Source organism: Calonectris borealis, chromosome 16 (genome assembly GCF_964195595.1).
Source record: "Calonectris borealis chromosome 16, bCalBor7.hap1.2, whole genome shotgun sequence".
Classification (NCBI taxonomy): Eukaryota; Metazoa; Chordata; class Aves; order Procellariiformes; family Procellariidae; genus Calonectris; species Calonectris borealis.
Window position 1 is genome coordinate 9,483,706 of NC_134327.1, and position 15,146 is coordinate 9,498,851.

Genomic DNA, 15,146 nt, shown 5'->3' on the forward strand with positions numbered 1-15,146 from the left:
TCACCTTTCATTGTGCCTCCCCCCCTTAATCTCTTAGCCTTTGTTTTCTTCACACTTTGAAGCAGTTGTAAAGAACATGCTTCTCCATGTCCTTTGTTTTTCAGAATTTGAATACATATGAGTTATTATTAGGGAGTGGAGAAGGAGAAGAACAAGAGCGTAGTCCCCTGTTTTCAGCAGGATATGTTCTGGCCGTGTTGTGTCCATCCTCCCACCCCCCAGGCAGCATGGAATAGGTCCACAGAAGCTGACACTGGAAGCAACAGACAAAACAATATGATAAAGTTTTACCTGGCCTGTCTCCTTCAAGCACTTGGAGTTTGTGGTATGTAAGATTAAAAGCTATTCCACTATGTCAATGCTACTACTAAAGTTAAATAGCTAAATTGCAACTTCCTATCTTACCAAATACACATAAAAATGTACTTTGCAGACATTCCACCAAAGAACAGTAGGTCCCAAATAACATACATAATCAATTCACAGTATCTTGCCTTAAGACAAAGTGCCCTACATAAGAAACCATACCTAAAGAGCCACGCAAACTTTACATCAAATCCTTTCTTAGTAGGAAGACATTTATACCAATCTATGGGAGAGCTTAGTGCATGTGAAAACGTGGTGTTAGCTTAAACCAAGCACAGTGCAGGCTGCTGTGCCAGCTCTCCACCTCCCTGCCAAAGCAAGTTCAGCTAGACTGCTAGCTTCATTCTCCAGAATCAAGGAGAGGCTGCCCATGGTACCGGTCAGGGGCTCTGTTTTCATCAATTTTCTACACAGACGTAGTTACAGGGCTAGATCATCACCCGCGAACCAAAGGAAAGCTTTAGTCTGGTTCCTTGTCAGAAACACAGTACAGATTTCTTAGCTCTGTTATTTTTGAAGTGGACTAAGAAAACTAGTGTCAGTTACTGCTCTGGCCAGAGATAAAGTATAGTATGAAGTAGTAGTGCAGTATTAAGCTATAATGTTTGTTTGCTTTACAACCACTAGTTTGTGTGACAGTGCTAAACAACATTAAATCTATTGCTACATAGGTACAGGGAGACTAGCTGTTAACTAACTAGCTTGTTAACTACAGGTCTACAAGCCAATTCAAAACATTCATTTTGAGTGCTCAAGAAATCCATCAGTATAAGGGGTCTTCTGACATTTGTATAAAGTTTTTCCCCTTCTTGACTAACAGATAAGTCACCAACAGAAACAGGTCATCAGCGTGTCCAATGTTATGGCTGAGAGGAGAGGGACTTGTACTTAGCTCTGTGTTCATCTATTTCTTCCTTTGTTTTTCTGATACAGCTAAAAATTTCCTTGAAGAGTGCTTTATATTCAGGAAGAGCATTTGTGGGAGAGTCACTTAGCTCCAGATTTGTGCATTCTAGATTGCTAGCTGAAAGATCATACTGGCTATTTCCCACATTCAGGTCTTTGGAATACTGCTTCAGAGTTTGTACAGCCTTGTGTTTCAAAGAATCTTCATCCATTTGACACTTCTTCAATAGTTCCTCATACTTCACTTTCAGAGCATTATACTGAGCATCAACTTCATTAAGTACAGAGATTCCTCGCTGCTTCACAGCTTCAGCTCTCCTAATACATGTTTCTTCATGGCCCCTTAGAATGTCTCCCCCTGCAGCACTGCTTAGGAAAGTTTCGCTGCTGCTCCGTTTCAGTGCCTTCTTCTCAAGCTCTGATACAGTCAGAAGTCCATCATCTGCCAGGCTCTGACCAAGCTCCTTTTCTGAAGATTCCCTGAATGAAATGAAAAAGGATTCTGGCACCAATTTCTCTGCATTATGGAATGTGTTTTCAGACTGAAGTATTTGTCGCATTTCAGCTACTTCCAATTCCAACTCCTCTGCACGAGCCCGATACAAGTCTATATCAACAAGCCTCTGTTCAAGGTCACAGTTTTCTTTTACCATAAGACTATATTCCTCTTCCATTGTTACCCTCTTCTCTTTTTCTAGGTTAAGTTGGGCTTGCAGAACTGTAACTGCCTTTTTTAAGTTCTCATTTTCTTCTTCTAGAGGGCTTAGCTGACTATCCATCGAAGTAATCTTTTCTGCAAACACATGATCATAAACAAAATACCTGCAGAAACAAAAATAAGTATTATCAAATGTAGGAAGTACAGCTGACCACATCTTTCCTGTGCTGGGTAAAGACAGATTTAAACTGTGTGCTAACACTCCTCCAAGTATACATAACAGTCATTTTACTAACCTATCAGTCCATTTAATAATCAGAACAGAGTTTGTAAATACTTACATGCCATCAAATCAAGCCTCCCAACTTAAGGAGAATGGCAGCTCATTAACAGTTTCAAGTTACAGACAAGCTTATTGAGTAACTAGACCTACAATTTAAGTTTAAATGAACATTGCCTCCATGTATCATGCAATAGTTTCTGACACTCAGATTTTTTCTGCAGCACTCCACTCTTCTAACTTTTGTCACTATTGATTGTGGAAACAAGCTTCAAAATTGACAAGGCAATTCTGTAGGCTGGTATTTCCACAAGCCTTTGGCAATTTGAAGGAATCCACTTATCTTTTGAATTGTCAAGAAATAACTTCTTTTTGGATGTAGATTTATTCTACAGTCCTACCTCCACGTAGTGCTGAAGCCCAGACACAAAAGCCTGTTGTGCCTGTCTGTGGAGGTGCTTTACTTATGAAATTACCTTCTAGGACTGAAGCTAGTCTGAGCTTTTACCCCAGGTGATTGTCCTCACGGGCATACTAATGCAGTTCAGCTGGGTAAAACTGCTCTAAATTTAAAAAGCAGCCCAGAGCTCCAGGAACCATTTTACCAGCTTAAGCATCATTTTAACCAGCTTAAGTTCAGGAAAGCTATTGCAGGAATCCTGTCTTCCTCGAAAGAGAAGACATCCACAGACATCCAAGGAAAGGGTGAGTTACAGAAAATACTTTGTATTTAGGATGTTTGTTTTTCAGATTATCTGCGTGTGTGCTTTTATCTGACTGAAAAAAGTGGGGTGCAAATCGCGGTAAGCTTTCTAGGCTACAATTTGATATGGTTGGAGACTTTCAAGACAGAAAGTGGAAACTGCAGTTCCTCTCGCACAAAACCTAGTGCAGCCTAGAAGTATGCCAGAAGCTGTGGCAACACCACACAGTGCTAGGACTGTGAGGGTATTTTGCTCGTTGTGAACATTAGATGTTTTTATGTTAGCTTGTTTGACATCTGTGTTTGTGTCTTAGTTTTTAAAGCTTTGCTTAAAATAACTTCAGTATTGTCTTTGCTATGCAAGGTAAAAAGCCTTACTGGCGAAGGTCATACAGCTCCTTCAAACATGAGAAACTATGCATTGATCTTGGCTGGTCAGATCTCTCATGGCTCATCCGGCCTCGTCCAGACTTTTTCAATTCTTCTACTTGCCGTTGCAGGTCATCTATGTGCGTTTGCAGATTTTCAATAGTCTCTGTCAAGCTAAAAGGTGAAGGACTGCTGTTAAAACATTTGAGTGTTTAGTCAAGGACACGGGAATTTCCCATCCCCTCATATTGTAGTTTCTTTTCTGAAGGCTGCTCTTTGGCCCCAAAAGACCTTTAAATAAAACTATGGTTTCGATTTAGCAGTATTGTAGAACGACACTAGACAGAAACAGCCACCCAGTAACCACACAAATACACTTGGACTGCTCTTTTTCATATTATCAACTGGATGGGGAGTGAGGAAGGGGATCTAGTACAAGTTTCTTACCTTAATATCTTCTGTTGTGAAGCTCTACTCTCCGCAACTAGTTTTTGGTTAGTGTCTTCAAGTTCTCTTGCTGTCACATCCAGCTGTTCATAAACTTTTGCGTGCTGATCATTCATCTGACGCAAGAGCTCCACTTGCTTTGTGAGGTACTGCAAGACAGTATTGCTGTTACTAGTTTATACTTGAAACACAGACAGGACTACTATTCTGCATTTTTATTCACATTCATAGAGAAACTACTAAGTTTCAGAAATATAGTTTCCAGTGGTTGCTTTGGTAAGTGTTCAGCTGAAAAGGTGCTATCAGTAGCTCAGCTAGGCAGCCTGCCTTTGTCATGGAGGTCAACCCAGGCTGATCAACCAGCCTTTTCCCCAGAGGAGTTGGGTTTGGTTGTGCAGGCTGTGTTCGTCTACCCTTGCTGCAGCTAGGCTTTTGCCAGTACATAAGCCTTCTGGATTGGGTTTGTCTGTACTGCAGTCGTCACTAACACAGCCATGGATCCAGACTTCAACGTGGCCCTTAACTATCCACTGAGTCCTTCTCAAAGTTGCACTGGGCTCCAACAGAAATTTTCTAACAGTGTTGACCCAACAATTTTCTTAGCATTGAAACTGAAATATTGGGTGGCACCATCCATAATTAAATTTCTTTTCAGCTGACCTAAGTTTTTCCAGTCTGAAGCAGCATTAGGTTCAGCAGAAGAGTATTTAGGTTGTGGTCACACTTAAGACAGTATGTGGGCTACTACGTGTCAGGAAGTATAATCAAATTATTGAATTCAATCTTTAACTACCCACAGAGAACTATTCCAGTTACTGTAATCCCAAATAAAAGTCTCCTGCCTTTTTTAAAAAATAAAACTCCACATGAAGTATTCTCATTTTAATCCTCTTTAGTTTTACAATTACAACATAGACTGTTAAGTTTCTTGAATAATGTCAGAGAACTTGGAATTCTCAGTCTAAGAGCAGTTAACAATCAGCTAAGGTTCTTAATACAAGTGTCTTATACTGTCCCACCCAGGATAGGACCGATCCAATTCTAAAAATCCACACGAGAGCTTGCATCAGACAAACTTGAACAAAAAAACTAGCCCTTTAAATCAGAAATACTTTGTTCTTACACAGAATTTATTTCTTGCAATATATTCTGTATTACTACATGCTACTTACCGAAAAGTAAGCTTCAAGTAGGAATATCCAGCAGAATTCTAGGCAGAATTACTTCTCTTTACATAGGCCTGTTACATACTCAAAACTTCTAATATTCTACTTAACCTTTTACCTCATTAAAAGATTGATGGGTTTACATTTTAGGCAATTTAAGAACAGATAAGAAGTTAATCTAGGACTAGTAACTGCTACATACAGACTTCCAGAAGATCAACGTGATAGCAGTTGGCTAGATGCTTTTGTAGCCTGTGCACACATGACAGAGGATTTACACAAAAATAGTACATGGATTAGCAGCAGAATCTCACTGTGACCCATTTCAGATTAACTTTCCCTATTGGTTATTCTTGGAAGGAGATCTTCAGATTTTCTTCAGCAATACAAGCGTGGCTAAGCACAGAAACCAAGGCTTTGGTGCCAGAATTAGATGTTACCACATACTACAACGGGCTTTTGCAGAAGTTTTAGATGAATGAAAGAGGTGAAGCACCATTTTCTCCACCTTGCATCTCCAGTATCTTCAGTGCTGGGTCAAGTTGGCCTGGTATAACCAGGCCACCAAAACAAAGTATAAATGTGGTAATAAATACTTTAGAAGTTCACATTTATTCCACCTCCCCTGCAACTGAGCACCTAACATGAAGCAGCAGTTGAGACTTCTTGCATTCTACCACATGATAAAAGAAGAGTGTCAGTATTTCTGAAGTCTGAGTGCTGAGAACAGATTCAGACAGCAATGAAGTTGCCCTTTCAATCCAGCGTTTATTACATCTACAGTGATTAGTTAGTGGCACACGTGTCAGCACAGAGGTCAGATATAATTGATCCAAGGCTGTAAAACGCTTAATGTGTTAGTGTTTAATACATTAGATGTAATCTTGAGCATCCCAAAGCCTTTGACCTTTCCTTTACAGCACAGACAAGGTAGTGCTGTATTTCAGAATGATTTCTTAGCCAGTTCTAGACTTTGCTACCCATAAGATGTGAATTAATAAGAAGAAAACCGCAAAGATTTACACTGATACACTGCACTAAAAAAGCTAGTCAAAGACGCAGTAGAGTAGCTACAGGAACAGCTGAAAGATCACCTTTAGGTTACAGAGAAAAGCAATTGAAAATTAGGAAAAATCAAGCGCAGAGACTGGATGTGCCACTTGCACCTGTATCCTGTGCAGTGAGGTACCCTGCATTCCCACAAAAGACAGAAATATAGGTATGAAAATAACTGACTGAACTGCTTTTACCAGCTAAAAAGTACTGCACCTTGCATATGCTAACTTTATTCCCCTCTGTTTCAGTGAATTCCTGTAACAATCCCTTGTGCCAGTAAGCTAATATATTCACTTCCTCCATCTTGAGGTTCTCTCTGGGTATTTGAAGAAGGGGTTCATTTGATTTTCCCTTTTCTACCAGAAATCCAGATGCAAAAGAGACTTCTTTGGAGAAATAAATGTTTTGAGTTGCTAATACACTTTTAAACTGCACTGGGAAAAGACAGAAGATTAAGACAGGTGGTGGAACGGAGAAGACAGCATGTTATTACAGCAGATATGAGTCTACAGGGTCTTTGACTCAACACAGTAAGTTGGGCAAATAAAGGTGCAGGCACTACTTATGTCAGAAGCATCACACAAACTGTTCTCCCACCTCTCTCTCCCTCCCTCTTGGAGGGAGCTAATAGGACAACCCAATATACGCTCCTACCCATGTTGGGGGAGAGGAGGAAAGAGAAGAAAGGTACCAATAAAGCCTTCAAAAAGCAGTATTGCACAAGTCTTGATTTGGTTTTTTGATTGGCTAAGCAAAGCAAGATATCGAGAGTATAAATTAGTCTGTCACTGTCTGAGGTTGTCTGAACACACAAGTACTTGACCCTGCAACATCCCAACTATAGATCACTGCTGGAAGGACACTTATGATCACTTCATGGTCCTGAAGCTCTCTTACGTAGTCAATAAACACTAACCCACCAAAAAAGCTTAAGCAAATAAACTGGCTTAAAACGTTACATCCTTAATGGCACTAGACTAGTTCTATAAATGAATGCAGCTTAGCAATAATACATTTTCCATATTTCCAGATAGCGTTAAAATACAGCTGCTTATTAAGTAGCTACACTCAATGAGCCAGGTTAGTTATCTATCGCAAAGTTATGCTGTGTTACTTCAAAAGGTGTGTTGTAACTGTGTTAAACACTTCCTTAAGCATGGTGGTTCATACAGGTTTGAACTTTAAGTAGAACAGTGTTTGTATAGCACCTTGAAGTGTTTGTCCTCTCTAAATCTTAAGAATTAATCTTTTTATAAAAACCATTCATGGCAATGAGTTATTTTAAGTCTCTGCATAAATAAATACATTTTTTGTAATGCTGTGGCACTAATATAAATATCAGCCATTCCAACCATTGTATTACAGAATGAATAGGATAACAAAGATGACGTTTAGCACATAATAGAGGAAACAGACAAAAGTATGAGGTATAAAACAGAAGTATCTTATTAAAAAAAAAAACAAACCTGCACCCAGAAATTGTGCATCACCTAATAAAAATGCTGCATTTGTGTTAACCTGACTACTTTAAAGACACCTATATATCTGTAAGTATTAAGCTTAGGATTCTTTAAGTTACTTGTTACCACTGCAGTGATAAGTGTTTTAAGTCTTAAGTTGCAGCTGTACAAAATCCACACACCATCTGTAACTGCATGAGTACTGCTTACACAAAGGAACTCAGATTTTGTAAAAATCTAATGTATACCAGTCACAGCCTGTTCCTTGTGATTCCTGTCAAAACCAAACTGAAATGCTGACTACGTTTCCAATATGTTGTCAGTTAGCAAAGTACTGAATATTTAATAATTTAATTATTAGAGACCATGCATTGCCCTCTAATAGCTGAAAAAAATTCATTATGCTGACAAATGCTAGGTCTGCAAGAACACAAGCAATATTAAAAAAAAAAAAAAAGAAAAGAAGAGAAATTGCCAAAAATGGCCAGGTTTTTCCACTAAGTAACACAAAGATGAGTGGTTTTGGAAGGGTGGTTATGATTCCCCCTCGCCCCGGGAAATACAGAACAATATATCCATTACGTCCCGTATTTAGATACTGTTTAAGTGTTTGGTTTTGCTGGGGTTTTTTTGGTTTTCTTTTAAATTGAAATAGACTTTAGCTCCCTTTGTCACAGCTCAGTTTAGTGGAAGTACATATCCTCAGATTTTACTTAAATCTCTCTCCTGCACTTATCAGCATTTAAATTTCAGTGCAGTAACAACTAATATTTTCATATAATAATTTAAATTATTAATTCATTCATCATATAATTTTATGTCATTTTACCTGGAAAGATCAGCAAAGTTTAGCAATAAAATAACTGAAGTAACTTTTCTGTACAAGAAGAAAAATACCAGTCATTTGTCATTAAACAAGCCAAACCCAACATGAAGTTTAATGGCACAAAGCTTCTGGTAATGAGACAAACAGTTCTAACTATGATCAAGCCTATACAGGTTCTCAAATTCTCAAAGTAGCAGAAGTAGTTAAGTTCAGTATTTTTCTTTAAAGTGTCCATCAGATGTCAAGAAATTCAGATCTCAACTTATGTGCTATTATGTTGCAGGTCTAGATGCTTTAACACTTGGATCTCTTAAATATTTACCTCTATCTCCTGCAGTTGCTCTTGATTTGTTGCATACATTTGTTGTAAAGATTCTTCTAGTTCAGTGTTACGGTCCAGCAGTGTCTTCCCAAGCTCAGCAGCAAGGTGAAGATCTAAACGAAGAAGTCATATTTGCACGTAAGTTAGAGCCAATAATATAATCCCATTTTAAAGCATTTTAATTCAAATACCTGAAGTGGTTTTTTATTGCTGTTGTAACGGCTTTAAGTTATTTCCAGTACCCAAAAAGAAAGTTAGCTTACACTTAAGTAGAACATTCATACAGTATCTATAATACAAGTCTAAGTCAGTCCTGAAACCTAGAAGATACTCTTATTTCATGAAGCTTCCTTAGTTCCTCCTTTGGTCCTTCAGCCACAGGTCAGACACATCCAGCCATCTTCACTTCCCACTATCTGCCTAGTACTGCACCAGCATCTCTACCCAAGGTGTCTATTAGCTACACTTCATCATGTTTACAGCACTCATATTTTAGAGGAATAAGCGTAAAAGACCTGTAAATGTTCATCAGGCTAGACCCAGGCGAAAGCTAACTGCACTCTTACTTACTTTGCTGTTCTTCCCCATTACCCCTTCACCAAGGAGCTCAGGTCATACAGGATCAAAGTGCTAAATGAAAGTTTCAGATGCTTTTTATGGTGAAACAATAATATCAAAAGACATAAAACTCAAAGAAATGTAGCTATTCTGCTTTTCAAGCTCATAAACCTAGGAGACAAGAATTGTTTTATGTGCTCCAAAACATCATTTTAAATGTCATTTTTTCCTCAGGCACTTAATCTCAATTTCACTTCAATCATCTTCAATCACCTCCAGGGTGCAGTGACTATAGTTGTTTCAAATTAAGAAATAAGTCATCTGAACACTCAGTCCCTTTCTAGAGGGAAGCTTGATATTTGTTCAACAGCATCAGTAGTGCTAGATATTCTATATTATTCTGTTTAAAGACACGTGTAATTTAAAAGCTAACATAATGCAACAAAGAAATAAATCTCCGTTATTGCTAAAATTGTAATTACTCTGTGCAGGGTATTACATGTTAAGAATCCAACAGATTTCTAAAAATCTCTAATTTTCCACCTCCTTCCCATCACCTGGACCATGACCAGGTTGTCTCCTACATGCGTGCAATACAATCTTGTTAGTTTTCACATAGAACTAGCATCACTAATGGGAAAGAGACAGAAGAAAAGTCAAGAAAAACTTAGATTCACTTCAAGAAGACTTAAATTAACATACAACAGACATGTATTGCATCATCGGTGGTTGTAGCTAGATGAGAAAACACATTCCATTTTCATTTGATTAAGATGCCCTTGTTTTAACATGTTATCTTACCTCTTTCCTGCCCTTTCCCAATTATCTTATCAGCTAGTCATTGTAATGGATACAACACTGTTCCAAGATAGTTTTGTGCTAACCTTCAGTTTGGCAGCCTGTCCAAAATGATTACTCCATCTACATACATAAGCCAAAGACCAAATTCAGACTTAAAAGGACAAGTGAATAGGACCATTAAGTTGTAGATGTCCAATTCTGGCAAAACAACAGCTGTGGTATTCTCTACACATTCTTTACAGCTACAGTGCATTGTTTCCTACAGATTCTTAGATTTTCCTACAGATTCTTAGAATAAATTCCACAAAAATTATTTAAAACAAATCACACTGCATGGGAGTTCTTCACAGTTTCAAAAGATGTATGACTAGGAGCCACATGGCATACTGATCTATACTTGGAGTTCAGCCTCACATAGCTTTTTCATTGTAACACCACTTGTTAAGAAACACAGCCTATTCTAGAGCTGGGGTTTAAAGTATTTGGATAAGGAAACCTTAAGGCATCCTGCTTAAGTTTTTCCCATTTTTAAACAGAGATTGTACATTGTTTACCCGTGGACAGAATAACTCCCAGTCAAACACCAAGCTGTTTGTTCCATCACATTACAGGATACTGTAGTCTTCAAGTCCAATGAATCTATCATCCTATATAAAATGGAGTCTCGATCCACAAGTTCTCATACTACCCAAATCTTTACTAGGAGCCACAATCTTTAAAGCTAGTCAACAATACTGGCATCATTCAAGGCAAAGACTAAACAGTCCATTCTTCTATTTTAATAGAGTAGAATAAGAGCTTTAGAGAGGATTTAGGATTACGTTAAAGACGTAATGCATAATGGAATTACTTGCTGCCACTTCCCTTCTCAAAGTGAAAGTTTGTTTTGATGTTTAAGTACATTTAGGAGTGAATAGTTTCATTCTTAAATGCCCCCTCATCTACTAAATCAAGTAGCACGTACCACACAGTACTTTGAATACAATGTGAGTAATAGAATTCATGTCATTATACTTACATGCTCACTCTGTTCATTAGAATGGCAGAAGCACCAATGAGTTACTATGGGAGAAGCACACTATTTTGTAATTAAGGCAATTTGTTTCTGAGGGGGAGAAGATAAGTGGAAGAGCTCAGGAACATGCAATAAAACCCTAACTCCTACCCCTACAGAAAGCAAGAACTGAAACAATTTCACCTCTTCTAAAATTAAGAATTTGCTTTGCGTCCGTTTTTCTACATTGTTAAGTACCTGTAAGCCCTATAAAGAGCAAATTGTAAGAGTGAGATGTGCAATATATGTGTTCTCCAGATACAGAAGGAAAAGTTAATTTACATTTCTCTTAGAGAGTTACTGTACAATACTAGAAGCACGCTGCATTTTCTGTTGTAAATTTATGTAAAGTAACATCTAAGTTCTGCCACCATGAAGATGTAAGCAGAGAGGTTTTTAATAATGCAAACTGCATACGTGCAGATAGTAAGATCTTCGTTTTAGTAAATCTGATCAGTTGTACTGGCGTACATCTGGTTCTCCATCAGAAATCTCTAGACCAAAACAAGACTTTAGTGATAGGTCTTCTGTGATGTTAAACAGCCCTCACTTACCAGCACTTCTCCACAATCTCTTCTGACAGCATTACTATAATTGAGAAAAAGATAAAAACAGTACCAAAATCCTTCTCTTCTACTTTTTCATAACCCACCTAACAAAATGATGCAGAGAATTTTCAATTTTAAAATAAGCCTGTTCTTTTCAATAGCAAAAGGCATTAGTAGTGCAAGATATATAAGGAAACCTGTTGAAGTTTACTTAACTGTAAAATTAAACCCTTAATTTTTGTACTTAGCTTCATATTTCCTACTCCATGTTCAGATTACCCTCTGTTATGCTGAAGTGAGTAACAGCAAGATGTAAAAAGAGCAGTCATATAAAAGAATTCCTTTTCAAAGGTCAGCATACTACAGCACAACATGGATGTTGCAGAGGAAGGATGGCTGTTCCCATCCTTAAAAGAATTCCATGAGCATTCTGTTTTCATGAACAGCATGCCAGAAAAGCCCACCTCCATTGTCAAAGCAAAAGCTTTTGGTGGATACGAAGACTGTCAAAGGTTTTACAAAACCCTACCCTAATTTTAAGTTTCAAAGATTGGCTGACAAGGACTACAAGCTTGTTTCAGGGTGCTTCCTTAAGTTTTACAACCTAGGGTTTCTCATAAACCTACTCCTTAGTTTTCAAATGTGCACCAATTGTTTGGGTTGTGAAAAGTTTCAAGAGACCCTGATAAGCAATCTTACTATTCTGTTTACATACATTGGTATTGCTTAGTCTTATGAGAAGGAAGAGTATCTTTCAGACTCCAGGAATAGAGTGTAATAGAACATTTAAAAAACATTCCTGTAAGGAATTTCTTCTTTGCATTTCAACTTGCCCATCAGTTTATTTTCCTCCTTTCTGTTTTGGCAAGGCTATCGGTCACTTCTGTTTAGGCTTGTAAAGACAGAATCCACAGAAAAAGATTGTTCAAGTGTTGAGAGAGCATTAACCAACTCTCAAAATGCACAAACCTCTAGAATGGAATACTGTTTCTTAAAAGCTCACAGCAGAAAGCCAAATGGTGACTATTTCACTCATTTTAATTAAAAATTGAAATTAAAGAAACATCAATAAGGCAAGAAGTCCGTTGCTATACATTGTGAAGTCTCTTTATCAGTCTTCTACCCCATAAACACTGACATAGTAAAAACATTGCTAAATCATGTCTTCAAATTTTCAACTCTTCCATTTGACAGCAAACTCGGTTTCAGGATCTTATTTAAATTTATTGTTTTATATCCTAGAGCCATGAAAACATCTATTTCGAGCAAAGAGTACCTAAATACAGCTTTCAAACAGTTAGCTATTTTATAGTCAAAGCATACAATTAGAGAGACCTATTCCTGTCTCAAAGTTTCTGCTGTCAGATGCCTGATCTCAGTGTGAAAACTCCTTAGCTAGGAAGAGCTTTCAAAAGTATATTTCATTATGGTTTATAGTACAGTAGCACCTACCAAGGGCCCAAGAATTAACGTACTTTAATGTAAAAGCCAAAAGTGTAAGGCTGGAGCAGGTTTGCAGGAAGCCACTTCACAGCTTCGCGCTGGCCTTTTAAAATGAACTCAGGATTAATAACAAAAAGTAGAACTAAGTAAATACCAGTCGTAAATGCCGCTAAGCTCTTAAGGAAATTGCACATTCTTTCCATATCACGTCTGTAGAAAATTTTTAGTCCAATTACATTTTATGTATTCCTGTGACTCCTTCCTCATCTGTGAAATGAGAATAGCATTTACCTCTTGCATGTGGTGTTTAAGACCTATTGACAGAATGACATACAGGAGCTAGATATGTGTAATTCTGATGCATAGTGAAGTTATTCGTATATTTTAAGAAGAAAACTTATTAAGTTTTTAATAATGGACCGAGCACAGCTACGGTTACAACTTCATCGACTGGAAGCCCTTACAAAAAGGCTCAACAAGGTGCAATATAGCAACACACCCCGATGCTTCCAGCGCCCGCTATTTCCAGAATCTACCCTGAACAGCTGCTTGACGTCCTGTCAAGGTGCAACTTTTCGGAGAGCCGCTTCCCTCCCTCCTTCCCAGGCGGAGAGAGACCAGGGCACAATTCAACTCGGCTGCAGCAACCCCTTCCGTCAAACAAAGACGGCTGCAATCTTTACCGAGAACAGCGATCCCTCTGCCTACGCGCCCAAGGCAGTGGGAAGCACGGCCGTGAGGGGAGCCCGGGCTCCCGGCTGGAACAGCCGCGGGGTGGCACAAGCTCCCCTCCCGCCGCCCCGCGACCCTCGCCGGCGGCTTCGGCCCCCGAGCGCCCTTCCCGCCGCCCCGCCCGAGCGCCCGGCGTCTCTCCGGGCTCTGCACCGCCGTTGTGGCGGTGCCCCGCGCCCGCCCGCGGCCCCTTCCCTCACACGCCCTTCTCGCCGCAGCCCCTGCCCTCACACGCCCCCCGCAGCGGCTCCCCACGGCCTCTTCCTTCCCACACCGTCCTCGCCACAGCCCCTTCCCTCACACGCCCCCCGCGGCGGCGGCTCCCCGCCGTCCGCCGCCGCTCCCTCTCCCCCGCCCCGGCTCACCTTGCTGCAGGTCCTGCTGGTCGTACCAGGGCTCATCCTCGCGGATCTCGAACTCTTCCACCAGGTTGTCGGCCAGCATCGCGCCCCTTCCCCTCACGGCGCGGCGGGAGGATGAGGCGGCAGCGCTCACGCGCACGGCTCCCTCGCGCCGAGCGACGGCGGGGCAGGGCAAGCCGTCGGCCGCTCCTCTCCTTAAAAGCCGCCTCCGGCCATTGCCGAGCGTTTCCGGACTTTGCCGAACCTCTCCCCCTTCTGGTCGGGCTGCGCGAAGCTGCCGGCGGCAACGTGGCAAGCTACAGCCACCCGCCCACTGTCTCCCCGCGATTCAAACACAACACCCTCACCTCCCTTGCAGGGAGCCAATGGGAAGCCGCCCGCCGGACAGATCGAAAGGAGCCTAAACCAATTGCAAAGCAAATTCATGTCAGGCCGCCAATGAGAACGAAGAGAAGGTTGGTCCGGGCTAATTACACCCCGCCCCAGCAGCCGGCTGCGCAGCCTCTAGTCAGAGGAGGTGGGTTAGTGCCTGAGAAGGGGGCGGTGGTTGCTGGGGCTCTGAAGGGTTAACGGCGGGGAGCGGTTGCTGGGGGTATTCCGGTGGGTCTGCGGCGGAGCAGAGCTGGCACAGCCCAGGGCGGGGCAGCGGCGACTAGGCGTAGGGAAGGCTGTGGCTCCTAGTCGCCCCGTGTTTGGGAGCCCCTGGGGAGCGCTGAGGGGAGGAGGGGCTCGGCCAACGAGCCGCGGCTCCTCTCAGCCGCGTCCCCTCATCGGCGTCGGGCCCAGGTGTGGGCCGCGTTCCCGCCGCCTCCCGGGGGAGCCTTGGCGCCGGAGTGCGGAAGGGGAGGGGAGAGCGTGGCCCCGCTGGAGCATGCAGCCGTGGCAGCCGCTGTCGCGTCTGACGACGGCCGTCTCCGTCCCCGCGCCTCGCATGTCGGTCCGTCACCGCTCGCTCTCTCCTCCTCTCCTTACAAGGAAGAGGGAGCCGTGTGCCGTATCTGGGGAGCTGCTGAGGAAAAAACAGCTTTATTTGCTCAGTTTTAACAGACGAGCACCTCCAAACTTCCAGTCTTGCAAGTTTCCAGAGCC

At 41.2% G+C, this 15,146-nt stretch overlaps 1 protein-coding gene across 1 annotated transcript; it reads right to left on the reverse strand.

Annotated features, from left to right (window-relative positions):
- Positions 1–738: 738 nt before the first annotated feature.
- Positions 739–14,197, reverse strand: CDR2 (cerebellar degeneration related protein 2). Its single transcript, XM_075165180.1, has 5 exons — positions 14,061–14,197; positions 8,560–8,672; positions 3,730–3,878; positions 3,292–3,456; positions 739–2,094 (listed from the first exon to the last, which is right to left on the reverse strand). The coding sequence occupies exons 1-5, from the start codon at positions 14,137–14,139 to the stop codon at positions 1,227–1,229; spliced, it is 1,374 nt and encodes a 457-aa protein (XP_075021281.1). The 5' UTR covers positions 14,140–14,197; the 3' UTR covers positions 739–1,226.
- Between the last annotated feature and the right edge of the window lie 949 nt (positions 14,198–15,146).

What these genes read in the sequence shown, in the direction of transcription:
- CDR2 (XM_075165180.1), bottom strand. Translation starts at nt 14,139, where the DNA reads ATGCTGGCCGACAACCTGGTGGAAGAGTTCGAGATCCGCGAGGATGAG. An exon ending in AGCAACTGCAGGAGATAGAG is followed by an intron (nt 3,879 to 8,559) that starts GTAAATATTTAA and finishes ACTGTCTTGCAG; the next exon opens with TACCTCACAAAGCAAGTGGA. An exon ending in GAGCTGTATGACCTTCGCCA is followed by an intron (nt 2,095 to 3,291) that starts GTAAGGCTTTTT and finishes TTGTTTCTGCAG; the next exon opens with GTATTTTGTTTATGATCATG.